This window comes from Talpa occidentalis, unplaced genomic scaffold (genome assembly GCF_014898055.3).
Source record: "Talpa occidentalis isolate TD23 unplaced genomic scaffold, MPIMG_talOcc4v2.1 talOcc4.12, whole genome shotgun sequence".
Classification (NCBI taxonomy): domain Eukaryota; kingdom Metazoa; phylum Chordata; class Mammalia; order Eulipotyphla; family Talpidae; genus Talpa; species Talpa occidentalis.
The window spans coordinates 30,269,295-30,294,513 of record NW_023601212.1 but is presented as its reverse complement, the minus strand read 5'-3'; the positions used below and the strand labels follow the sequence as shown (position 1 = coordinate 30,294,513).

The following is a 25,219-nucleotide window of genomic DNA, read 5'->3' as shown; positions in this document are numbered from 1 at the left end:
TCAGGTGAGGTTAGAACTATTTGAATGTTAGTTTGTATTAAAATCTACTTTTTTACATAACTTGGGGTGGCAGAACCCAAAACATTGGTGGGTGGCATTTGGGATTATTCAATACCAACCTACCATGTTTCAAGTTTCTTTCTATTTGGTGACAGCTGTGTGACACTGCCTCCCAGATATAATCACCACCCAGAAAGCCATTCCTTAAACAGACTTGACACTGTTTGGCTTCTAGGTGAGGGATTTGGACACAGCAGGATGCTGCCAATCTCATTCAGGACCTTCTGAAGGAGCAGAGGTGAGATGCGGTCCCAGTGAGTCCCCTCCCCTTCCTTCTGTTAGATGGAGGAAGATGGTTTCCTGGACCCCTGTCTGTCATCAGGGCACCTACTGCAGAAAAAAACCCACTACACCCCCAGGAGGGGTCAAAAGAGCATTAAGGAGCTTGAGTCAGGAGCAGCCCCCTTCCAGGCTCTTCACACCTGAGCCGGCAGTTTCTGTCCCCTCACCCCCCACCTGAGAATGAGGTACCACACCAAGTGAAGAGGGACATGGAACACTTTTTAATGTCAAGTCAGAGACAACCCCCCTCCCTTAGCCCCCAATCCCACTTTCCCTCATCACATCCAGGACCCCTCCCCGAGGCCTCTCTGGTTCCCAGACTTCAGGGGAGGAAAAAAGTTTACCTAAAAACTGCATTTTCTTCTCTTTCATACACACGCACACGAAGGTGGGAAATTAAATAAAGTAAACCAAGAGGATTCAATTCTCCAGTGGTCCCAAAGGCATCAGAGATTCCCATAATGGGCTAAAGCAAGTGGTTATGGACTGTTTAGTTGGTTCAGTTGCTTGCTGTTTGTTAATGCCCGAGGCGTGATGGAGAAGCAGGCTGCCTGTCGTGGCCTTGGCCTCCGAGAGCCACACCTGGAAAAGATGCTGAGCCTGGTATTAGTGTTTGGCTTTTTCTTTTCACTTTTTATAAATGTCTCTGACATGTAAATAACCCAAGAAAATAAAAAGGCAGGAGCTGATTACACAATTACCAGTAAACTCTATCATCTTTTAGAAGATCAACACACAGCTAACGCCATATACAGCATGCAGTAATGTCTGAGCAAGGACCCTGCTGGGAAAGAAAATGGCTAGAACTCTAACAAAAAAAATATATGTATATATATACTGTATAATATATGTCATCAAAAGAAGCATAGCTAACAAACTCAAGATACAATGCGGCTCACCCTTCCATTTCTAAACAGCATGTAGAAGCATCGTATTGTCTGCATTAAATACCAGAATAAGGAGAAACCTGTAGCGCTGGTGGAGATGTTGGTTAAATTGTATGTGGTGGTTTTTGTGTGTGTGTGTTTTTTTTTTTTTTTTGGTGGATGTATGAAATCCTCACCGGGTGGTTAATGCCCGGTGCGTGGTCCACCAGTTGTAAACCTAGTTAAGAAATACACTACCACTACTTGTTGTTAATAATTGAACAAACATACTTCTCTTCACCCCTTTCAGTTGTGTATTTTTTAGTTGTGCCTTGTTTTTGCACTAAGTTCTAGACTCATATCAGAAAATATAATTAATAAAATTAATAATGAATCAGAATTCCTTATTATCCAGAATGTCCATGTAGTACAACAACAACAACAAAAAAGTTTAACACTATCTTTTGTGACTGTTGATTGTGGGATTGTTGTAGCTGGCAGGCTGTCTTGTTTTGTTTCCTTTTTCTTTATTTTATTTTTTTTTAATTTTGCTTTCATCACACATTATAGTGGCACAGTCTACAAAAGGGCCCGCAGCAGCCAGTCTGGGCCTGCTCAACACACTCTGTGCTCATCTCAGGAGACGGATTGAATTGGGGATGGCCGACTCCAGAATTTTCCTTGATGGGGGCACGTTAGTGGACAGAGTGGCTGAGCCCTCGCCCACTGGGCCACAGAGAGGTCACACAATGCAGCTTGCAGGCGGGTCCAAAGCCGGGCGCGCGTTCTTCCCACTTGGGAAAAGAAAGAAAACTCAGCTGTGCCTAAATATTTGCAAGGCCTGGACGGCGATTTTCGATTTCCTCTTACAACTTTTTTTCCCAAAGTATTCTTTGTTCCCCTCCCTCAAATTCGTGTCCCATTAGGCTCTGCTTCTCTGAATTGCATTTGATTATATCTTATTTAGAAACGGGAAAGCTCTTGCTGCTGTCAGAGTTGCCGGCGCTATTCTGTTGGTGGGTGCAGTGGCGGCAGCTTCTCCCCAGCGGGGCGGTGGCATTCACATCAAAACTGGAGAAGGAGGTGCAACACCAGAAGGGGTATCAGCCAAATGCAGCCTGCCCTCCTCGACGTCCCATTGTTCACTTCGCTGACGGCACCCGGGCCTGTGGGGAGAGCACATGTGTCATGAGCTGCCTGGTGTGACCGGGGACAGCACGCCTGGTCTGCTGTCGTGAAGCCTGCCTGTGATGAGATACCCCTCTAACTGGGAACGTTTGCTGTTCTGGCCCCACAGGTAGGGCTGCCTTAGAAATGCCTGCAGTTGCTTCAGCTGTGACCCCATGGATACACACTGTCTACTGGGGTGTCTTCCTTTGCAAGGAAAGAACAGGAGGCTCAGGTTAAAATGCACTGGTGGCTACTGCTCTTTTACTCTGTCATAAACATGCTAAGGTCACAGCTCAGGGTCGAGTTCAAGAAGAGGGTGGCAGATTCATTAATATCCTACATAGAACTTCAGTAACATAAGTCCCCTGTGATGTTTGCTCCATCATTCCCCCACTTCTGAGCACAGCCTGTCTTATGAGTTCTCCAGCTGCTCAACCTGGTGTTCAGGAAAAGACCTGTGGACACAATGGTCTGCCTCCCTGCTGCTACAGAGCACTCTGTGGCCATTCTGTCAATCACTCGATCTCAGAGCAGGGCACAGGGCTTCTGCCTGCAGCACTTGGCCTCTTCCCCATCTGGACAGGGCAACCACAGACACAGCTCAAATGTCACATGCCTGAAGGCCAAAATCAGCCACATGAAGTTGAAGTGGGAACAAGTAAAGAAAAGGTGGCCTTTTGCTGTGCATGGGGAAGCAGGGGTGATTTATGCGGACAAGAGGATGTAGACCCTGCCATAGCATGTCTGTGGGTAGGTGACGGATGGCATATTTCCCTAGGAAGCGCACACCAACCTGGCCATTCTTTCCAATGGTGCTAAATAAAGGAGGCATGAAAACTATGAGGTCATAAAATTCTCCAGCAGCTTCCCTATCATTCTGAAGCATAAGCTTTCTGGTTATCTCGGCCTTGTAGCCAAGAACACCCACAACAAATGGAGCTCTGATTCCTGAGTAGTATATGCAAGTTTGGATGCCTGCATGAATTAGGCAGCTAATAAACAGGGCACTTTCTCTGACTGGACTTGCTCGGCCACGCTCTGTTGCACTGGATTTAATGAAGGCATAAAGCTCAGTAGTTCTAAGTCCACACCCTCACCGGGCGTGAAGGAACAAAGGCAGAACTCACTCACCTGACTTTGGTGCAAGCACCAGAGACATATGCGGCTGGTGTGGAACAAAATCAAACCAGATGATTCCTTATGGGATGATTCATTCAAGCTCTAGAATCTTGGCTTGGGAGCACTGACCATAGGGTTTTACTGATTAGACCTTTGGGTCAAATTGCTGATTGGGGTCCAGTAGCTAAACAGTCATGAGTTGGAATTGCACCACATCACCCAATCTCATGTGCGTGGTGACTGGTTCACACTTTCCCCAAGGCCAGAACTCCTGGGCAGCGCAAGTGCTCATGCCAAGAGCCACAAGAGATACCCATTCTGCTCACCACTCTGCGGGGAGGTGAGCTTCTGGGTAACACAAAACTGAAGGCAGGCCTCTGCCATGACAGGCCCTCCTTCTCTCAGCCTATGGAAAGTCCAGGTGCTAGAGGTACATTCTTGAAATGTCCCTGATGGACTTGCATCTCCACTTGAGGCGCTTGTGGTTCCCATTGGTCACTAATTGTTAGTGTTGTCTACAATCAAATTAACAGGCTTCTATCTAAGCCACCACCAGGAACTCCCTCTTTATATTCAATTCCTGTTATCTATACAGTGTTTTTGGAATCCAATGGGAGCAACAGTGCTGAGCAGAGAGATTATGTTTCTCTCCTGTCAGGAAGACCCTCACTCTGGACCAGTCCGAGATCCTTCAGACCAAGCCCCTCTCCTGTGCCTGATGCTGACTCAAAGACACAAAGGTGGTTTCTGAGCAAGTCTTCAGAAGCCAGGCAGCATGTGACAGCTGGGCAGCGTTAGGGACTGCATCCCACCTCCCCCCACACGCTGCAGTGATTCTAAATGGGCACTGTCTCCTGGCATGCGGTGCTCCTTGCCAGATGACATCTCCTGGGGAATGGTACATTTTACCTTTTTTTTTTCCTCTTGAACACACACACACAGCTTTGAAATCTGCTCCCCATTCATCCTTATGCACCCTCTCCCCCACACCCAGTCCCTAACCCCATGGTTAAGAAGATGCGCTGATGTCGAAGAGAAGGGAAAAAATGCCAATTCCCTGCATGCAGAGGGTTTTTGCTTCCCTCTGCCTTCCCCCGTTTCAGACTGACCACCCAGTGGATCCTCTAGGTTAGAGACGGGAGCATACCACAAGCCAGGCATACAGCCCAGCAGGGGCCTGGTTTGGTTGCCATGGAAGGAAAGTCGGAAAACCTTGTTTGCAGTCCAGGGGCTCTGCAGCGCTACAAGGGAGCGGCTGTGAGCTGGCAAAGAACCTGCTTCATGTCACAATGGTGGCATCTCTGCAGGAGTCCTCTGTGGGCACCTGTTCCTTCTCATTGCTAAGCCCCTCGGATTCCTTTGTGGCTCTTTTCCCCGCTGGGAAGTGCCACAGAGAGCCTATAGGGAAGGGTCCTGACCAGTTGTGTCGGAAAACTCTTTCTACAGAACAAAGTAAAGGTTGCCTGGCACACCAGGACCTCCTCTTGCCAGTGTTGAAACTCTGGACAACCTCGGTGTCCTGTCCCAGGCCCACAGGGCTGGCACTCATGTCTGAGGCTACATACAGCCTCCACACTCACCTGCACTTCATCCATCTTTCCATGTCCAGGAAACCTGGCCTGGACAGAACTAGACAGGAGGCAGAGGAGGCAGGGAAGTCCTGCAGAAGTTGGAGGCATGCACACTCCACCCTCCTTCTCAAGGAAGACAGTGCATCGGCCCTCCTTCCAATTCCAAAGTGTACCTATTGAACCTTCCCATCTGAGGCCTTGGCCCCCTCCAGTTTATTATTATTTTAAAGATTTATTTATTCATGCATACAAGACCTGGGGTACAGGCCAGAGGTGTGGGAGGGTGAGAGGATTCACCAGAGACAGGGGGGGAACAGAACAGGCAGATGGACTGAAAACACTGCTGAGGGGAGCAGTGGGAGAGACAGGAGAGGTCTGCCGCACAATGTGGGTAGCTCCCTGGCTGGCTGGGGATTGAACCTGTGCTGCAGAAGCTGTGGACAGCTTCACAGCACTGTGCTCAACACCCTGCACCACCAGGGAGGCTCCTCCAGTTTATTCTTTATGCTAATCCCAGGCTGATGTTTCTACCATTGCAAATTGATCAAGCAACTAACTTATTTGATTCCTGAAGTCTTATCAAAATTTGATGGCAGAACACTCACTACATTTCATAATCTGCTGGCTATCTTGTCCCTTAGCCACTCTCCCTGCCATGTGCTCTTTGCCTTCTCCCTGCCCCCAACTCCAAGCACAGGTGTTGAAACACACACACACCACAACACACACAGTCTATGCCCCTCTGCCTAAAAACAGCCTTCACCGAACTCACTCTTACTCTTTGTTCCAGGTTCTGGTCCAGCCTTCAGTCACCTCCTCCAGGCAGCCTTCCTTGAAACCCTGCAGTGTGTTTCCACAGCATGGTGTGTATCCTACTATTAACCTCCATGCCACTCTGTGTTATAATCTTTTTTGTTCCTCTAACATGTGCTTAGCTTGCCCATGTCAAATATTTAATAAACATTTTTTAGCAGGAAGGAGCCAGAAAAACTGTGACATGTGCTGAGATGCACATATTTCCTTTGTCTCCAGGTTTTCTTACTTTTCTGATTCCACTAGGAGAAAAATAAAAGCAATGGAATAAAAACCTCTTTTCTTACCTTGTTGTCTGCTTTACTGCAAGATTATTGGCCTTTTTCTATTTCCAATAAAACTGAATGACATTTTCTCTCTTTTTCTAACCATTTCCAGTGAACATCCCTGAGAATTTCTGTGGTTGAGGGAATGTATATGCAGGGGTAGAATTGCCTGGATGAGGAAGTGGGGCAGCGTGCTGCAGGGGAAGGTGTACCAGGGCCATGAAGACACGTGTACATGAGAGGAGGGTAATTATCTCCTGCTCTAACATGTACAAACTCAACCGTAGGGAACTTAGATGGCATTCCTAAGATTGCTCGACTTTTTTCTCCAAAAGTGATTTTCTTTCCACTAACACAGAGAGCAGCTTTGTGTAACCCGTGCATCTTCAGACAGTGAGGCCCTATCCCTGCCCCACTTGGGCACCTGGGAAGGTGTGGAGCCACACCTGCCGTCCACACCAGCCAGCATGTGGCAGGATGCCAGGAGAGGAAGACGAGGACCTTCAACCAGGTTCGCTGCATCAGGGATCGAGGCCTCTGGCAGCCTGTGCTGGTCACATGATAGCTCAGCTCATGTGCCCGGTGGCCCCAGCCACACAGATGAGACCTCTGTTCTACATGCAGCCCCAGTGCCTCTCCACATTGACTGTATTTGCTGCCTCTATCTCAGTAGAGAGCTGTGGAGTCTACGTGACTGATTACCAGGACTAGGGGTCCCCGAGAACCGCGAAGAGTGTCAGTTACCTATTGGAAACATCTGGCAGGGATGAAAGCCTTAAATAAGACACATTTTATTTGTGGCCAAGTGACTCACCAAGATCCTCCCCCTTCCTTCCATTTTCCCCTCCCATCCACCACTTTCCTTCCAGCTCCACGTCAGAGAGAGAAAGCGAGAACAGGATAAGCAAAGGGCAGCATGCAAGGCCAAGGTCTAAGAAGATCGTCACATTAAAGCTTCCATGTGCAAGGAAAAAGGCAGGTCTGGTGCAGAGGAGCCCAGATACAGGAGCTATTCTGGGCACTGACAGGTGCTCATTAGTGCTGCCAGCTAAGAGAAGTTAGACTTCCGCTAGTGCAAGCTACCCGGGAGAGCAGGGTGTCTCCAGGGACCCGTTAATCTAAATTGACACCAGCCAGCCCAAGGTCAGGGAAGATTCCCACTGGGCTGTTTCCTGGGGTTAGCTCAGAAGAGAAGGCATCTTGAAGAAGGCAAAGAGTTTTACCTACCCCATCCCCACCCAGGCAGCAGCTGCCTGGAAGACAGATATACCAACCTTTCCAAGGGGTCAGAGCTGTAGTTTTCACTTCTAAAAGAAATTAAAAACAAGCCACTGTTAAGGTAGAAAGTAGTTGGGGGACTCAATTTGCTCTCAGCGGGTTTGGGACACTAGCTGGCGCTCCAGGCCCAGGCCTTCCTAGCCTACTGGTGCCTGCCCACAGCCCAGCCCTCAGTCCTCCACTTCTCTGGGAAGTCAGCTGCCTAAGGTTGGGCTGGGAAGGTTACAAAGGATGTATCACTGCCCAGAAGAGAGGCACTATGTCCATCTGGTCTTAGCAGGGGACCCGGGACTCTTTTGAGCCTGAGACCCCAAGCTGATGAATGTTTCTTGGTAGACCAACAGATTTTGGCCATCAAAGTCTTTAAGCCTTGAGTATAAAATTAGCCAATACAAGTGAATGACACTATGACAAATGGAATACTGGTGTCTACGCTACATTAAAGATGTCGCAAGTTTGGTCAGATGGTGAGTTGCTCTGGGCACTTCAGAAATGCTGGTGAGGGAGCTTGCATGAGCCTGAGGACTTCTGGCTTCTGCAGGGGAGTCAAATGAGAGCCAGTGGGACAGACTGTGTCATCAATCTGGGGCAACCTGGTGCGGTGAGCTCTGCATCCGTTGCACTTGCACTTCCTGAGACCCCTTGTATAAATAATGGGATGCCTGGTCTTCCCTGCTGACTGCACCACAAAAATCCCATCTCACCCATTCTCAGAGGAAACCACAGAGCTGTTTCTACTGACAGCAGCTATCTCGACTGGCCTGAACAGTGACGAGCTCCAGTCTTTTACTTCCCTCTATAGCTAGCAGTCTCTGGTGTTGTTCACTCTGGGTATAGAGAGGATGGAGCATCCTTTCACAACATAAGCATATATCAAATCACCACGATGTACACTTTAAATATCATACAATTTTATTTATAAATTATACCTCAATATAGCTGGCAAAAAGAAAATGATATTAAGGTCTTCTGCATCGAAGTGATACCTTCTGCAAAGGTTCTCATCTAGAAAGGGAAGACAATCTAGATATAACTCAACCTACACTCAACTAAAACATTTGACCACAATCAATGTTGAATATATCCTTGTGCATTCAAGTTCTCAATCTGTCTTTACAGGTGCCCGAGACATGATCTACCTCTTGATTTAAGTGGGCATTAGCTATGCTGAGAAGTCATTCTGAATATATAAAGATGTATGGTATGATCTAGGATTTTGCAACTCAGAGAAGATCCAATTTAAAGCCAGCATAGGAGAGAAAGTCAAGAGTGACATTGCCATGTTGTGTGTGCATTTGGCAAGGACAGTTCCTTGGAGCATTTTCTGGCCCCAAAAGTCACCCCAGAAGCTAAGATGGTGCTATTTTCATGAATTGCCTCATTTAACACCACTGAAGTGTGTCTGTCCCAAGGAGAGTGACTGGAAGAAGGAAGGACAGTCTGAAGAGAGACTCTGACGGATAAAGCAGTCATAGCCATTCGCCCCAAACCACAAGGAGTGCAGGTGTGGGATACATCTGTGGGGTGGGAGCCCATAAAATGAAGGGGTTGCTGCTTTCAACTCTGCTGGAGAAGGACGCAGGGAGGATTAGATTTGATTGTTTAGCTGGTTTGAACTATCAGAAAGAGAAATATATTGAAAGTACAGTATGCTAGATAACTGAGTGATTTTCATGAATCAAAGATCTGAAAACAAAGTGGGCTTCATTGTTCCAATCCAGCTATTTTTCCCAGAACCTCCAACAGGTTACTCAAAACAAGGTCAACACTCTTTAGCATCTACACAAATAAAGGATTCTGACTCTCATCCTTAACCTCTGTTAGAACTTACCCTTGGATTTTCTAGGTAGAAATGTTTCAACTCTTCTAGTACTAGAATGTCCTCTACCCTTGCTTATATCTCACCACAGTGTGGGGGGGCAGGAAATTGGGGGGTAATTTGCAAAGATATTCTTCATCTTCACTCTGCTAGATGCCCACGCTGCACCCAGCCCACCCGCTTGGATTCGTGAAAAGCTAACACTGCCATCTATGTCATGCTTGATGGATTTTCACTGTTGAATCTAGTTCCTAGAAGTATAAGCCTTGTGATTCTGCCTCCAAAAGGAGACCTCACCAGATGCACAAGTTCAAGTTAATTCTTGGCTATTGAGCAGGCAAACAATCCTTCAAAATCCAGGCATGTATTTGCCTCAGCTAATGCTTGATGGGATGTGTGATCTATCTGTTTAAATATTAATGAGATGATAGGCAGAGTGGGGGAAAAAAATCACAACAAATAAAGAAAAGTGCAAGAAAAAAGAATCCCTCTCCCCAAGTCTCCAATCAATATCTGTGGTCAGTTCATAAATTGATCTTTAGGCCACCCATGTCCACACTTGCAGTTGCATTCCAAGCATGGATGTAATCACAGGGCTGCTGAGTCTTGTGAGCAGAAAAGGACTGGTTTAACATTAGGATGGCTATGCTCTCAAAATCTTTCTAGAAAGAGGATGAGAAAATTTACTTTCTTCCTTTTTTACATCTTCTGTACTTAGACACATGTGCCATAGAAATAGTAACTGCCAGGTGGCTGGGCCTAATTAACGACCTTTAGTCCTCTGCAGGGAAGAACTGATCATCTCTCCTACTGCAATTTTTTTTCCCTTCTGATAAAGAGTTTACTTTAGTCTCCCATTCTTTAATAAGTTGGTTTGATGGTCACTGTGAGGTTCACAGACATTAATCAGCCAACCTTTCCCAGCCCACTGATACCATTGAATCTGACTTCATGCCTTAGAGATAAAGGACAAAGAACCCATGGATGGGAAATGAACAGCCACTGAAGACGCTGAGCTTGCAGTGTAGGTCCCTGCATGCCTGTGAAGGATGGGGGCACATTGCGGAGCCTTTATTTATCATGGCACGAGTCGGGCATCACCAAATATTAATACGAGAGTGTGACATGCAATCCACTATCTGTTGTGTTTGCAAAAGGGGAACAGAGAAATACTTCAAGGGTGGCAGAAAATGCTGAGGAGGAATGAAATTCTCTTATCAGAATCTTTCTAGTCCATCTAGATATTGGGTAGCAAAATAACTTTGAACTTCTCTTAAAGCCAAGTGTTTCCTGTCCATAGAAAGTCATGCATTCCTATAAATCTTGCTTGGTATCGCTAAGATAACATGAGCATAAATTGGGGTATTCCCTGAGAAAACAGGTTGCTCTCCATTCATTTGGAAATTTGCAAAGGTGGAGGTAAAAGCAAAAAAATGATGTGGAAAAATGAGGGCAATGTTTCCCTAAGTGCAAAGTCTGTTTTCTCTAAAATGTTCCTTAGTTGTAGGAAAGAGTCTAGTAGATGCACCAAAGACACACTAATCAAATTTGGGGAGATGTCTAAAGTCTACAGCCTAGGCACTGACAGCCTAGGTCCAGATGTCTAAAGTCTACAGCCTAGGTACTAACCAGTTGCCCTTCCACTCAACCAAAGGGGTTGAGATGAGAGCATCTTGAGAATCGGCATCGGAAGTTGGCATAGAGCAACTTTCACTCAAGTTCATAGTAAACAGCAGTAGGAAGGGAAGTGGCAGCTTTGGCTCAGCAGGCAGAGACGGGCAACATCACCTTTCACTCCTGGGCCTCTGCTCAGGGCCAGCTGGTGAGGATTTTTTTCTGATGGTTTTGTTGTTGACTTTGGGTGGGACAATGCTCAGGTGAGCTAAATACTCATGGAGTTCAGTTAAATACTAACTGCTTAGCTACCACTACCATTTTTAAAGCTCCTATTTCCTCTGAGAAAGAAGATCTAAGTGACCAGAATGTGCTTCATCACTTCTGGAAGCACATCCTAAAGTATCATCTATCTTAGCTCCAGTCTCTCACACTTCACTTTTACCATTTTTTAGCTACTTTTCTAATGCTTTCTATTTTAGATCTGTGAACATGCCTCGCACTGGGGTTCAATAAACCTCAGTTGAATCATAAGATGAACCTGAATGCAGCCATTGACTGCACTTTCCCCCTTGATTTCTTTGTTTCGTTTTCCTGTGTGTGGCTTATCACCATGGTGCTCTGCATCACCAAGGTGAATAATGCAGTCCTGCATCCTTTCATGATGAAAGTATTTTTCCTGCTCTGTCAAATAGCTTCCCATATAACTCATTCCTTTCATCTTCTTCAAGTCTCACGCCATCCTCCAATGATTATTTGCTTAGCCAGATGGGAATGGATGAACAGGATGGTGGTAGGGTGAGTGGGATGAGAAGGGTCAGGGATTGGGGTGGAAGGCAGGCAAAGCCATTCCTCTCATTGTCTTCAGAGCTGCCTTCCTGCTGGGCTGTCCTGTGGTCAGTACTACCTTACAGGATAAAACTAGGACATGCAGGCTCTTCTTTTATTCTACCACTTGGCCTGGACCCACTTCTTTCTAAATGCGTAATCAAGGTCTTAAATCTCTCATGCTCAGTGAGAGGGCCTGGAGACAATTGAAGGCCTGTGCAAATGGAGGCAAGAAATGCAGGAGTCACATATGGGGAGGGCTTGGAGGGGAAGGGGCTGCAGAGAAGAGGTCAGAAATGAATTAATGAGTCTCTGTGATGTTATACTAATGGATGTTCTTTCAGTTTACAAAATGATTCAAACTTTTACATAAGCATTCTCAGTTGAATGTTGGAAAAACCGTAAGGAAGAAAAGGCAGATAGTTATGTTTTATGGAGGAGAAAACTGAGTTAAATAAAGTTTGGTGATTTGTCCAAGAGCACAGACTACTCCATGCCAGGCTCTGAACTAGACCTTGGTGGCACCACGCTCCAGGAGACAGCTTAGTAACTATGGTGTGCCATGCTCTACCCACCTCCCCTGCAGAAACTGCGTGTGAGCCAGCAGATGTACCTTGTGCTTGCTTCTATTGCTGAAGGGACTTATCGACAGGACTCTTGATCTGAAAACTTCCCACTAGTTCAGACTCTGTCAACCTTTTGTCTTCACACAGATTTCTGGGCTGTGAGATGCTCGTGTCTCTATTTATTTTTCCCTCCCATCCCTTACAGGGAGTGTGGGTGGCAGAGTGGAGAAAAGAGAGCTATCCTTATAATTTCACCAGTTCCCAGTCATATCTACTGCCATCCTCTGGGCAACTTTATTTATTTTTTTTCTTTTTTCTTTTTTTTTATTATTATTTTTTTAATTTTAATTTTTTTTTATTTTTATATTCCCCAAGCAATTGCAACCCCTTTATTTTGAACCCAATCCCTGCCCCCCACCCCCCTCCCCTCATAAAGTGTCTCTGGTTCATAGTTGTTTCTTGATTATGATTTTCACTTTCTTCTAGATATTCATTTTCCTGGTCCCTTATTTAAGTTTTCTAGATTCTCTGGGCAACTTTAAAGTAGGAGCCTCAGGTAATGCACAAGGAGGAAAGGGATTGGGGGAGAGGGAGATGCTGGGAGCCAGGGAGGGGAAAAACATAAAGCAAGGGGGATACTGACCTTGCAACAAAGTTGAGCTTGTAGGCTCATTTAGTTCTAAATCGGGTGAGGGACATACAGGAGAGAAAACATGAAAACAAACACATATATTATATACAGTAGCTATATATTTGTCATATATAGTTTGTATAATGCCTTTCACAAACATTTCTGGAGGAATGGATAAATAAAGACACAAAACCAAAGGTGGCAAGACAAGATGCAGCATGAGAAACACTAGAAGCTTGATGTTTCCATGCCTGGGAGCGATGGTGGGGAAGTGAGCTGACCACTGGTGCACTCCCCAGAGCAGGTGGATTAACTCTCAGCTCTTGCTAGGCTGGGATACTGACTTGGCAAGGAAGGACCAAGCTCCCTTTCCAGATGAGATTTCTGCCCCATATCCTCAACCCCACGGTTTCATTTGGGAGACCAAATTCAGAACCTCTTAACCCATGGTGCCACAATAGGCACCAGGTCTTCCAGGGAGCCACCATGGTTCTGGACTGTGGCAGCAGTATTTTCTGAGTCCCCTGAAACCTTTGAAGTCTTAGGGATCAGATGCCCAGAACTCTGTTTCTTCTTCTTTTATTATTATTTTTTTATTTTGTACATTTTTACATCATTTTTTCATTTTTGCACAATGTATGCATTTTCATCTTGGTTATAGTCTGCTTCTTCTTGATAGGGGGCCACCCCAGCTGGTTTATGTACCCTCAATAACAGTGACCACACAGGGGCAGCCATCCAGGGCCAGGTGTTGGTGTTCATGTCAAGTGGAGATGGTGCACGTCAATGTGTGAATTGGTGGGAAGATGATGATAATTTAGCTGGATTTCTGTGCTGCTCTCAGGGAATGACTTCATAACAAAATTTGCATACTCACATGAAGGTTGTTTTCTAACCTGCACATGGCCCTAGTCAAGAGGTCTTTTGAGGATGAGAAATTACACGAATCACTCTTCTCATAAATGTGTGTCACCTTAGTGATGGTGAACTTCACTCAATTAGGAGTTTAGAGGATGTGATGATGCTTGGCCTAGTCGAGGCTACAGTCGAAAAGATTAACGCCCATCTTATATATTAATGGGATTTCACTAGCTCCATGGAATCATGTCATGCGTGAGGCATTTCTGTGATGGCACGCCTTCAAAATGACCTCTCAACTGAGGCTACAGTATCGGTTTCTGTTTGGTTACATTTGGAAAATGTTACAAGCTTTTTCTCCCTTTTAGAGTCTTAGCATGATGTAAAGTCTTTGGATGTGCTGTGTTGGTAAAGAACACCCCTGTGAGCGCAATCATCTTTGTTTGACCCAGACTCTCTAAACTTGTTTGAATACACACTATCACTTTTTAATATAATTTTTAAAGAGCACTGGACTCAAGAAAGACGGCAATTGCAGGAATATCCCAAATGAAGCACAGGGGGAAGGCCGATGTGGAGGCAGAGGTTTTAATTGCCACACATGGGTCTGCTGAAAAGAGATCTATGCCACATGCTTCACTGCCTTCCTTGTCACAAAAGTCAGCTATTTTGCTCTTAAAGTTTACTTTGTCTCCCTATTCTCATCTTAAGATGGCTTAAAGAGATGAGGCCAGGGAATTAGACTGAAGTGATAAAGCCAAGAGCAAAACCATTTCACGCATCCCAATCAGAGAGCAAGGAGGTTAAAGGGAGAAGCAGACTGTTTATAAGAATGAGGACTGCTGGGGTAGAGAGCAGGGCTGGGAGGGGTGGGGTGGGGGAGCCATGGGGAGCCTTGCATTTGCAAGGCACGAGAAGGAGGGGTCCGTTTCTTTCTAATCCTGGCCCTTCTGTTCCTACAGACAGACACCTGCCAAAAAGCCAAAAAGGCCTGACAAATGTGAGGGGCAATTATGACTATCCCTCTGTGAGAGATGTCAGACAGATCCATCACTCTAATCACAGCTTTGCCCATTCTGAGCTACCAGCTCTGGGATCAAGGGCAGCCTGCATCTCCCCAGCCCTCTTGGATAAAGCAGGGCTTTATTTATGTTCTGGGTAGAAGGTGGACAGAATGTGATTTGAAAGCAGAGCTGGGTCAATGGAGCAGCCAAGGTGTGCTCTTCTGGGCAAGCACAGTCCTGCCATGGAATGGGTAGTGCAGGGGCAGAGGGCACAGGACTTGGAGCCATGGGACTAGCTAAAAGTTCTCAGAAGAAAAGGAATGTACGCTTTTGCCAATTATCTGCTAGTGCCCTCACCTTTCCCTCACCGCACACAGGAGTGCTTGTTAAATTGGGGGGCTGGGGACTCCACCTGAAAAATCCCAAGAATGTGTTGGGGTAAGGAGGGTTGCCTCATAAGCAACTGGGGCTTAAGGTGTGACTTGTGGGGAGAATCTGCATCTAAGGAGCAATGAAGCTGTCACTGCACTACCAGAGTCCTGCCCATTGATACACGTGTGCACCCGGCTCAGCACCAGGGTGCAGAGCCACCCCAGTCCCCCACAGAGCTGGCATATTTGCTTCCTTCACTTGATTTAACTGCCAGTCTAGTTACCAGTTAGGGATTGAAAGCAGAGCGATTCGCCTCACACACACTTGTCTTTCAATAGTTGTTTAATGAATTAATGTATGAATGACTGTGTGATTCTGTCAGGATGGCGGGCTCTTGGCTGGACAAATGTCTTAATCCAGCCAGACAACACCCTTTGACACAAATGATGACACAGGGAGCCCCCCACTTTCTAGGTCAACCCCACTTCTGAGCCTAATATTTCCTTTGGTAAGCATAAACCAGTTTCTCTTAGGTCCCACTGGCTGGAAACAGTTTCAGAAATAGTAACATCATGCACTAATTCAGTGAACAAAGTGTTAAAATAGTAAAGGGGCTCTTTACTATTATACCCAGTTAGAATCCCCATGGTCAGTTTAATAGCTATCACTGAGGAGAAAAAATGAAAAATCATTTCCACCTCCCAAAGTCCTTTTCTCCCGTTTCAGGATTTTACCCATTATAGAATGAAAGTTGAACATTGTTCTCATTGCCCTGCTATCCACTTTTATACATGGACAAGGCCAGCCCCCTACCTCCTCTCCCAGCTTTCTTGCTCCTCTCACTCACCCCCGCCTCATTGGTCCTGAGTCTCCTCTGTGAGTGCCTCCTCCACAGACAACCCCTCCCCTTTCTCTGCCCAGCTCCAGGCTCAGTCTTACCAAAGAGTGTGATGCTGGCATTTGTGTGGCCCAGCTTGTTGGAGGCCACACAAGTGTAGTTTCCATAGTCATGTTCAGAGACATTGAAGAAGATGAGTTTTGAGAGGAAAGGCCTGTTTTCCACTTTGACGCCCTTCTTTCCTTCTACCAGTCTGAGAGAAACAAGAGAGAGGCAGAAAAGGAGAAGAAAGACAGTGGTTAGATTAATCTCATAGGAAGAAGTCAGACTTTGGAATGAATGGTCTCTTCACAGCCACCTTTCTGACATCATTATAATCACCATTTTTGCTACTCAACTACACAGTAAGTTTGCACACCATGACACACAGAATTGTATTTCCCTACGGTTATGGATGTGCCTAGAGCCATGCCTGGCACTACACAGACATCCACCTTCCTATACAGATATTTAAGTTCTCTGAAAGCAGTTGCCTTCAACAAATGTGATGGACCAGCTGTGTGATGTTCAAAACAATATTATTTGCACAGTAGGTGCTCAAAATTGTGGACTTAATTGGCATTGATGATGGTGATATGAAGATGGTGATGGTGATGATGATAACAACCATGGCAACGAAAAGCTCACTCTTCAGAGAGAAGAAGAACATGAGGGGGTTGAAAAAACAATGTTTTTCAAGCACCTGGGTAATCAAATTTTCCCTTAGGAACTTGAGGCATTTTGCGGTAATACCTTACTCTTGCTCTGAATAGGAGAAAAGAACCAGGGATTGTTTTGCTTTATACTGGGGACTCTGATGGGCTTAGGAGAGAAGACTCAGCCAGCATGCCCTTCTGGAGGAGGTTATAGGTGCCAAAGACTATGACCCCTTAGATTCAAGACAGTGTCCGGAGTGACCCCACATGCCACAGGTGTTCATATTGGTGTGAGGGGCTACCAAATAAATACTACAGAGAGTGGGGGAAACTGTCAGACAAACACAAGGCCTGTGGGTTCCATTACACATGTACAAAATAAGCAGAGAGTTGCTCTCGGGGCTGGTGGGACCATTCCCTGTATCTTAGGAGGTTGTTAGCAGCGACTCCTATTACAATTGCATGTATCGGAATTATGTGCCCAACTCTTTCCCTTTTAGACACCCTGGAATGCTCTGTTTCAGAGAACGGGCTTTAAGCCAATCTCTTTTACGTTCCCTGAAACGATCTGCCTTCCTTGCTCAGAAGATGAGTCTGTGCTACAAGAAGGAGAAGAGCTAGTGTGGGCAATTGTCCTGAATGGAGGATCCCAGGGTCACAGACCTCAGCTGCCTCACGATCACCTGGCTGGAGCTGGATGCACCGAAAATCAACAACGTTAAGGTGGACACATAATACAATGTGCGCTGGAACAAGCGGCTGGTATCCTAGTCATCAAATTGAGAAAGGAAATTCTCAGGCAGAAACTGAAAGTGAAGCCCAGCAGGACAATGATGAGAAAATGCTTTATGAACTATAAAGTCTTACTTGATATGATGTGACTGTATGGAGAGAGATGTTGAGAACGTGACCTGCCCCTGGGTCACAGTGCACTTTAGTCCAGAGGGCAGCTGCTGTGTCAATATTTGAAGGTGTTGTCTCCGCAGGAGTCAGAAAGGCCCTCCTTGCCACCAAAACTTACGCAAGCCATGATCCAAAGAGAAAGTCAGCCTCTGCCTTCCAGTCTCACGCAACATCTGTCTTCAGGGACATTAGAAGGTTATTTGGAGGAACTGAACTTGCTTTTTCATTATGTAGCTTTTCCTCTGGGAGCCTCCTTCCTCCTTAGCTAGGGGCAGTGAACTGGCCTGAGTCCATGAACTTCATTAAAATGAGCGCGCTGTCCTTAAGGAAGGAGGTGCCCGGCTGTGTGACCAAATGCCACCTTTATACTTCCAACTTGCTTTGCAGATATTGATGCTTTAGGGGGTGCTGCCCAAAGAAGACACCCCCACCCACCCAGCAGGAGGCTTCCTACCAAGAGCCCCTCCAGCGTATTGATGCCAGTTGCCATCGTGACGCCATTCCCAAGCAGGGGAGGAAGCCTTCACATGTGAACCAAGCTGTGAATTAGATTTCAGCTCGGCAGTGGAAAGAGACACTTAGTGAAGCAGGTTCCTGTTTGGCAGCTCTGAAATGTCTTTAGCTAAAAGGAGTGTAGGGTGGCCAGCGGCACTTTGCAGCACTTTGCAGCTTCTGGGACGACACACTTGCCTTTTCTCCATGTGGTCACACATTTCCTCACTCCATACTGCTGGGACTTCAGCTTCTTAATGAAGCTCAAGGCTTTTCCTTGGCCCCTGTCCCCAAGGAGTGTGGCCCTGGTTAAGTAAAGGCTCCCATGCTCTCTCCTTTGATTGACACACACATAGTGAACTACAGCTGAATGGTGCTAGAACTTTGTCAAAGAGACCTCTGCTGAATTTGGAGAAAACTGCCTGTCCCATCACAGACTTCTTCATTTGGGTCAGATTTCTTCTCATCTCACCTGGAAGGCGAACTGTCTGGGAGCTGATGTCCCCCCACGCAGATGCAATATACCCTCTCAGACCTGCTGGACGGAGGTTTCCCGCCAGCCTCTGTGGCACAGGATGGCTGGGTGGCCACCAGGACCTCAGGGCAGTAGTGACCCTGGAGTAGTGACAAGGCACGCAACACCACTCACAGGAGACACGTAAAATAAATACATGAGCAGCAAATGGAGAACTGATCAGGTGATCACATCAGAGAAAGAGTCTCCATGAGAAGAACTCAGATGAAGAAGAAACTCCCAAATGCCCGAGTCATGGCCTCTGCAGACCCTCCTGGATAACTAATGGTGGGGTGCAGCCGGAACACTCAGTGTCCTGGCAAGGCTGTGCTCTCTTCTTGTTCACATCACCGCCTTTTTTGTGCACATAGTTTTTTCTACTTTGCCCCACATATTCTAAGATCTCACCTCCTTTATATTCCCTTTCATTTTTCTCCCATAAAGAATCAGAAGGATAGGATACTGATTAATTTTCACAAATACTTGGACAGTTAAAGTTTCAGGAACTGACATTGCAGCTCAATTGTGTGTGTGTGTGTGTGTGTTCTGATATTGGGGTCTCAAGCCTTAGTTTTTATCTAATATAATAAGAAGAGAGGAAGGGACATTTTAAAGAAATGTCACATCTTAAAAAAGAGAGCCAGGCTTATCTGTAAGGACAGTAAAGCTTCCTTTTGTTTGATTCTGAGTTCTTGGGGGAAGAAAGGGAAAGACAGATTTTTTTTTTTTAATTTCTTTATGGGTTTGCACCTCATTTTTCTGCCTTCATTTTATCATCTATAAAATGGGCTACATGAACACAATGCACCTCACTAAGATGCTGTCAAGGATATATGTGAGGGCCTCCTTGGTGGTCTAGGAGTTAAGTCTCAGTGCCATCACTGTGAAGGCCCAAGTTAGATCCTTGGCCAGGGAGCTACCCACATGGCACAGCAGACCTCTCCTGACTCAACCACTGCTTCCCTCAGCAGTGTATTTCATTCAGTCTGCCTGTTCTGCTCCCCACTCTGTCTCTGGTGAATCCTCTCAACCCCCACACCTCTGGCCTGTACCCCAGTTCTTCTAAGCAAAATAAATAAATATAAAAATAAAAATGTACTTAAGAGTGAGAAATTGCTGCTTCTCATTTGGGAGAATTCTGAGGAGACACAATGAATCTTAGGATGAAATGACTTGGTTCTAAACAAAATTAGTGATTGATTTGAGATAAGACAAGTTTTGATGACTTGACTGACCTCATAAAGAAAAAATCCTAAAGAACACCTAAGCTACTCTAAGCAGAAGGGGCACTAGTGGGGTCACCCCTGGGGCTCCTCACACTCCTCTCCTGTCTGTACCCTCTTAGCTCCTTTCCTTTCCCAGCCTCTCCTCCTCCATCATGCCTCCCCACTCTCCAGCCCACAGACCTCAGGTCTCGCGGGCATTCCCCCCAAACCATTTTTATGAAAGTGTTCTGAACACAGACAGCTCTTGCTCATTTCTTTGTTGTTCACCCACCTTAAAATAGCTCTTTGATAACAGTAATTGTCATGTTGCCTGACTGTACCGTGCTGCTGAACCCTGTGCTGACGAGCCATTTGGTAACTCCTCGCAATGACGATCTGCAGTGAATCACAACAAATACCCCGGCGGTGGCTGCAATAATGAGAGGAAAGGGAAGAGTCCCTTTCTCTTTTCTCCTACAGAGAAAGAACAACCTGGGCACAAAGGAGGGCTCGACTGGGTCACCGACTCTTTTCTACACCACCACTGATTGTGTCTAGAACTGAAGTGCAGACAGACGGGCTAGCTCCAGCTAACTTGTTAGCCACTGCCAGCGCCCGTGAGCATCCCTGACGCCTTAATGCAAGCCTGAGAATGTGTTAAAAATAGCGTCAGGCAGAACACACTATTTTCTTGACCTAGAAAAAATTCACAGGCCTTACAATGTTCGTGGAGGCCTTACCATGGAGATTTTGCCTTTCTGAAAAAATGTTTTCTCTCAGGTCTGTGTTTGTCAAGTGGTAATACTGAATAGCAATGTTCACAACAAAGCTGAAAGGCATTAATATTAAGAAAGAACTAATTTGCCCATTATTTGTCTCAAGATAGAGGAGAAATTCCGAAGAGGATTTTACAGGGATTCATTTGCAACCATCTAGAATCAAGAAAAACTCTTCTTTTTTTTTTGGGGGGGGGGTTGGTGGGGAGAGGGGAAGAGGGGCCTTTACCTTTTGTCATCCTTGTACCAATGGAATTCTGCAGAGGGAACTGCTGAGGCTTCACACTGCAGTGTTCCCTTCTGTCCCACAGGGACACCTGTACCCTTAGCTTCTGAAATGTATGGTGGATCTGTAGAGAGAAAATATTCGGTAGCAATTTAAAATGCATTCTAGAAGAAGACAGGCTGCCTCCTTCACTGATTTTGTTTTCCTCTCCTTGATGCACCTCTGCTTACTTGATCTGACAAATTGCTATACAAATTGTGCCAGAGAATAAAGGCATTCAACATTGTTCTAAGGAAAAGCTCGGTCTTCCTAGTGTTTATTGCTTCTGTTCTCCACTGTGCAGAGCTGGAATGGCCAGGCATTCAAGCATATTTCCTGTTTAAACTTTTTAACTTTCATAGGAGGATGCCAAGTCATCAACCCTACACCCCATATGTTGACAGGCAGCACCTTTAATCAGCCTTATAGAATTTCTGCACACTACTTCTTGCCAGAGTATATAACCTCGAACTATTCAATTCCCATCAAAAGCTCAATTGCAAGAAATAATATTCATGGAGAATTGCCTGAAGGATATACAGATCAGTCATTCTTCTAGGTATTCTAAAATGGCTCCCTGAATCAAGCCAGACCAAACTAGACCTACATACTTGGCCGCATTTATTTGAAGTCTTTACCAAACTGTTCCTATAGTTTGCAGTGAAGTACATTATGAGAAATAGCCATAATAAACTTACTATTCTGTTTATTGCAGAAATATCACATGTAATATTGACTACGGAGTGCCCCCCTCATTTGTAAGAGATATATTCCAAGACCCCATGTGGATGCCTAAAACCACAGATAGTACTGAATCCTATATATTTATATTATCTGCCCCCCCCCCATACATAGCCATGCCCAAGTATAGTTTATACGTTAGGGACAGTAAGAAATAAAGAACAATAACAAATATAAAATTAGAGCAATTAAACAATGCACTATTGTAAAAAGTTAAAATAATGTGTTCTCTCATCCTCTTTGCCTTTCAGAATAGTTTATTGTATGTCATATTTTCAGACTGGGGGTAGCTGAAACCCATTGGAAAGTGACACTGCAAATAAGGGGGCACTACCATATCTCAGAGAATTCTATTTGTGGGGAACCTACATAGAAATTTCTCTGGGAGCCCATTGACAGCAGAAGTGTTTTCCCCAAGCAATTAGTTTGCTTTTATCTTATAGAATAAATGTTAACGATGTCTCCACTCTTTGCTTTAGCAAACCAAAGTCAAATTCAATATTTATCACCTTGTAGTATCTATTTTATGCACAGATTTATCCTTAGTTTTCACTTATTTTGTTTTTTTTTTCTTTTGCTTGTATTTCTTTACTCTCTAGGTTAATCTTCAATAACTGTGTAAAGTCCCTTTTTTGGAAAAAAAAAAATGTAGTAGGGTTCATAAAATGGTAGCGTTATTATCCTATGTCCTTGTATTTTAAAGAGCTGTGTCTTCATTAGTTTCAAATTGTGACAGAGACCAAAATATTAATGAGTGAGCAACTACCCACGCTTCTCCCTTCATGCCACCCAAGATTGGAAAGAAAAAGGCTCCTGTCTGCTGGTCTAGTTCCTTGGGTTTTATTCTCCTGTATGACTTCTTGCAAGGCGCACAGAAGAGTCCGCTTTCAGAATGTCATGTAGAACTGAGTCAAAGTGAGAAACTGAGAGAGGGGAGAAAAGGGAAAAGCTACGGAGGCTGGATGTCAGAGGAAACCAGGAGGTGGTAAAAGAGCATGAAAAGGCAAGAGCAGGGACCTGCACGTGTTTGGGATACTGTGCCTCTATTAGCACAAACCAAACGTTGAGTTATGCCGTCTAACATGCATATGCTCATTTATATTTAAATTATGAATGTATATCACATATAATTGTAAACCATATATAATTGTAATAGGATGGGATGAAATGAATACACCATAAATAGAAGTTGTAATATTTCCTTCACACATGTGTTTGTTTTGTAACCCAATATGGAGATGACTGATTTAGAGAGTGAGAAGCTTGGGGACATTAAGAGTAAAATATGAGGGAAATTGAAATTTGAACACATTTATATAAATTATGCATTGAATGCCATTTAATGATCTTCCAGAAATATAACTCAAGTTTGGGATTATATTAAATTACTTGCAGCTAATTTTTTTTTTTTTTAAATCAGAGTCTGAAATTGTCACTTGAAAGCAGGGCATAGACAATGACATTGCACCATTTTCGGACCGGAGTCAGCAGTTGGTTCTGTCAAATGTCTCAGTACTGTGGCTCAGACAGCCCAGCCTCACACATATGCAGGAGGGGTTTGGTGCCCACTCACAGTTCACGGTGACCTTGACTCTCCGGACCACTGGCGCTGCCACATCATTGGAGGCACTGCACTCGTAGTCCCCCGACTGCTCCCGGGTGATGCCCTGGATCTCCAAGTATTCATCTTCACTCACAAAGCCCACAGCTGCAGGACAAGGGGTGGGGAAGTAGGGAAAAAGCACCAAAGATCAAAACTTAGAGAATAAAGTATTGAATGTTTATTATACCTATAGACCATTGTGTCACTTCCTAAATTCAGTTTCTTAGGGGCTATGCCAATTCTCCTCAACCGCTCCTATGTTTCCATCCCCAATTTTTCCTCATTTCCCCCAAGGGCCATCTGAAATGTCTGTGTTCCTACCTGGACTCTGCACCATAAGTGATTAATAATTTTGACATTTACACTGCCCGGATCTTACCCAACAGTCCCAGTGCTGGGACCTGAGTTAGGCACCTTCGATGAATATTAACTCTTTATGATTTCAAGGTGTTATTTGGACTGAACCTTTAATTGGAGAGCTGCCTGCATTCCTGACCATGAATCTATAAAAAGAAAAATACCATACTACCAGTTAAGTACTCAGACACAAGCCACAAAAGGCCACAGAGACACTAATAAAATACACTTAAATGTCTGATTTTAGAGTTAGGCAATCAATTACATAGGTAGAATCAACTGTGTGAGTTTTGATCTGCAAGAATATTCGGGTAGAAGATCCTGAAGACTAATCAACAATGGACATTCTACCACCTAACCACAAACGAGGCAGAAAATAAGGAGTGAGACATGTCATCTTATTGTCACCTCTTCATCCTGACACTTAGTTTCTCTAGGGAAAGATTATGAGTAATATCAACCTTCTATCTACTGGATTTCCTATCTGAGGTCTGTCCAGGGTCCTTTGATTATGGAAAAACCATGCCATAAAAACCTCGACAAGTGATTTCACAATTCTCTCCATGTTCACCTGATCTTTCCCCTCCTTGTGAGACAATGGGGAAAAAAAGTGACTGCATACATCCCAGGATTTTCCTGCCTCCTCCATTAAATAAGAATAATTAGCTTGACAATATATTTTATCATGTACATTACTTTTAAGAGTAAAAATGGGGTGCTACTGATAATTATTATGGAATAACTAGCATTCATTGAGATTGTCCCTAACAACTGAGACACGTCTTTTCAGACATAATATCCATACAGTCTTAATATCTCACAGGGGTGTTTAAAGTAGCAAATGAAAAAATATGCAGGAAAGCACACTCATGTGCTACGCACCTGTTGCTTTATCGTTAGTAATCCTGTAATCTGTCTGGAGGCACAGATTCAGATGGAACAAAGCAATGATAACATGAGTGATACCAGAAGGGGGATAAAGTAGCATTTCTCTCCAAGTGATAATGTCCCTCGCCCCTCATAACTGTGTGTATATTTATAGGCTGATCCTAAGCAGGAAAATGAAAGCAGTAAGAAACTATTAGAATGCAAATAATGAGGTCTATTCATGACACATGTGTATGAAAGTTCTGCTTATAAATTTTCTGAGACATTGTTTAGGTCACCATTTTTTGTTAAGAGAACAACAAATCAGGGGCCTCCCTGGTGGCTCAAGGGGTTAAGACACAACCTATGAAGCTATCCACAGCCACTGCAGCATGAGTTCAATCCCCAGGGAGGATCGAACAGGGAGGGAGCCACCTTCCCTGTGGACAGGGATCTACCCACATGGCGCAGCAGACCTCTCCTGACCGTCTGCTGCTCCTTTTTGCAGTGTATATCAGTTAATCTGCTCAGTTAATCTGCATGTTCTGTTCCCCACTCTGACTCTGGTGAATCCTCTCTCACACACACCCCCACACCTCTGTCCTTGTATCCCAGTTCTTGTATGCATAAATAAATAAATCTTTAAAAAAAGAGAGAGAACAACAAATCAATAACAATAACAATTATAAGATGATGGCTTTGTAAATAAGGATCACTACCTGTTCAAATCCTCTGTGACTCTTTGGGACTCAAAAGAGTAACAAATCCAGCCTGAGCATTTCCTCACATTTCTTTATACCATATAGAACCTCTACTATGTACAATCAGAAATTGTACATTCTCAGG

The 25,219-nt window shown here is 44.9% G+C and overlaps 1 protein-coding gene across 8 annotated transcripts in view; it reads right to left on the bottom strand.

The window, feature by feature from the left end:
- Positions 1-603: 603 nt before the first annotated feature.
- NTM (neurotrimin) overlaps positions 604-25,219 on the bottom strand; it is a 430,040-nt gene continuing 405,424 nt past the window's right edge. For 3 of the 8 annotated variants that reach the window (XM_054693209.1, XM_054693214.1, XM_054693217.1), the window contains 7 exons: positions 23,120-23,254; positions 20,770-20,890; positions 16,057-16,208; positions 12,896-12,931; positions 8,355-8,430; positions 7,422-7,454; positions 604-2,374 (listed from right to left, as the gene is read on the bottom strand). In XM_054693209.1, the coding sequence (XP_054549184.1) occupies positions 2,269-2,374; positions 7,422-7,454; positions 8,355-8,430; positions 12,896-12,931; positions 16,057-16,208; positions 20,770-20,890; positions 23,120-23,254 (659 nt within the window). In that variant the 3' untranslated portion in view covers positions 604-2,268. The remainder of the gene's footprint in view (positions 2,375-7,421; positions 7,455-8,354; positions 8,431-12,895; positions 12,932-16,056; positions 16,209-20,769; positions 20,891-23,119; positions 23,255-25,219) is intronic. The other 5 variants (XM_054693210.1, XM_054693211.1, XM_054693212.1 and 2 more) reach the window with 5 other exon arrangements.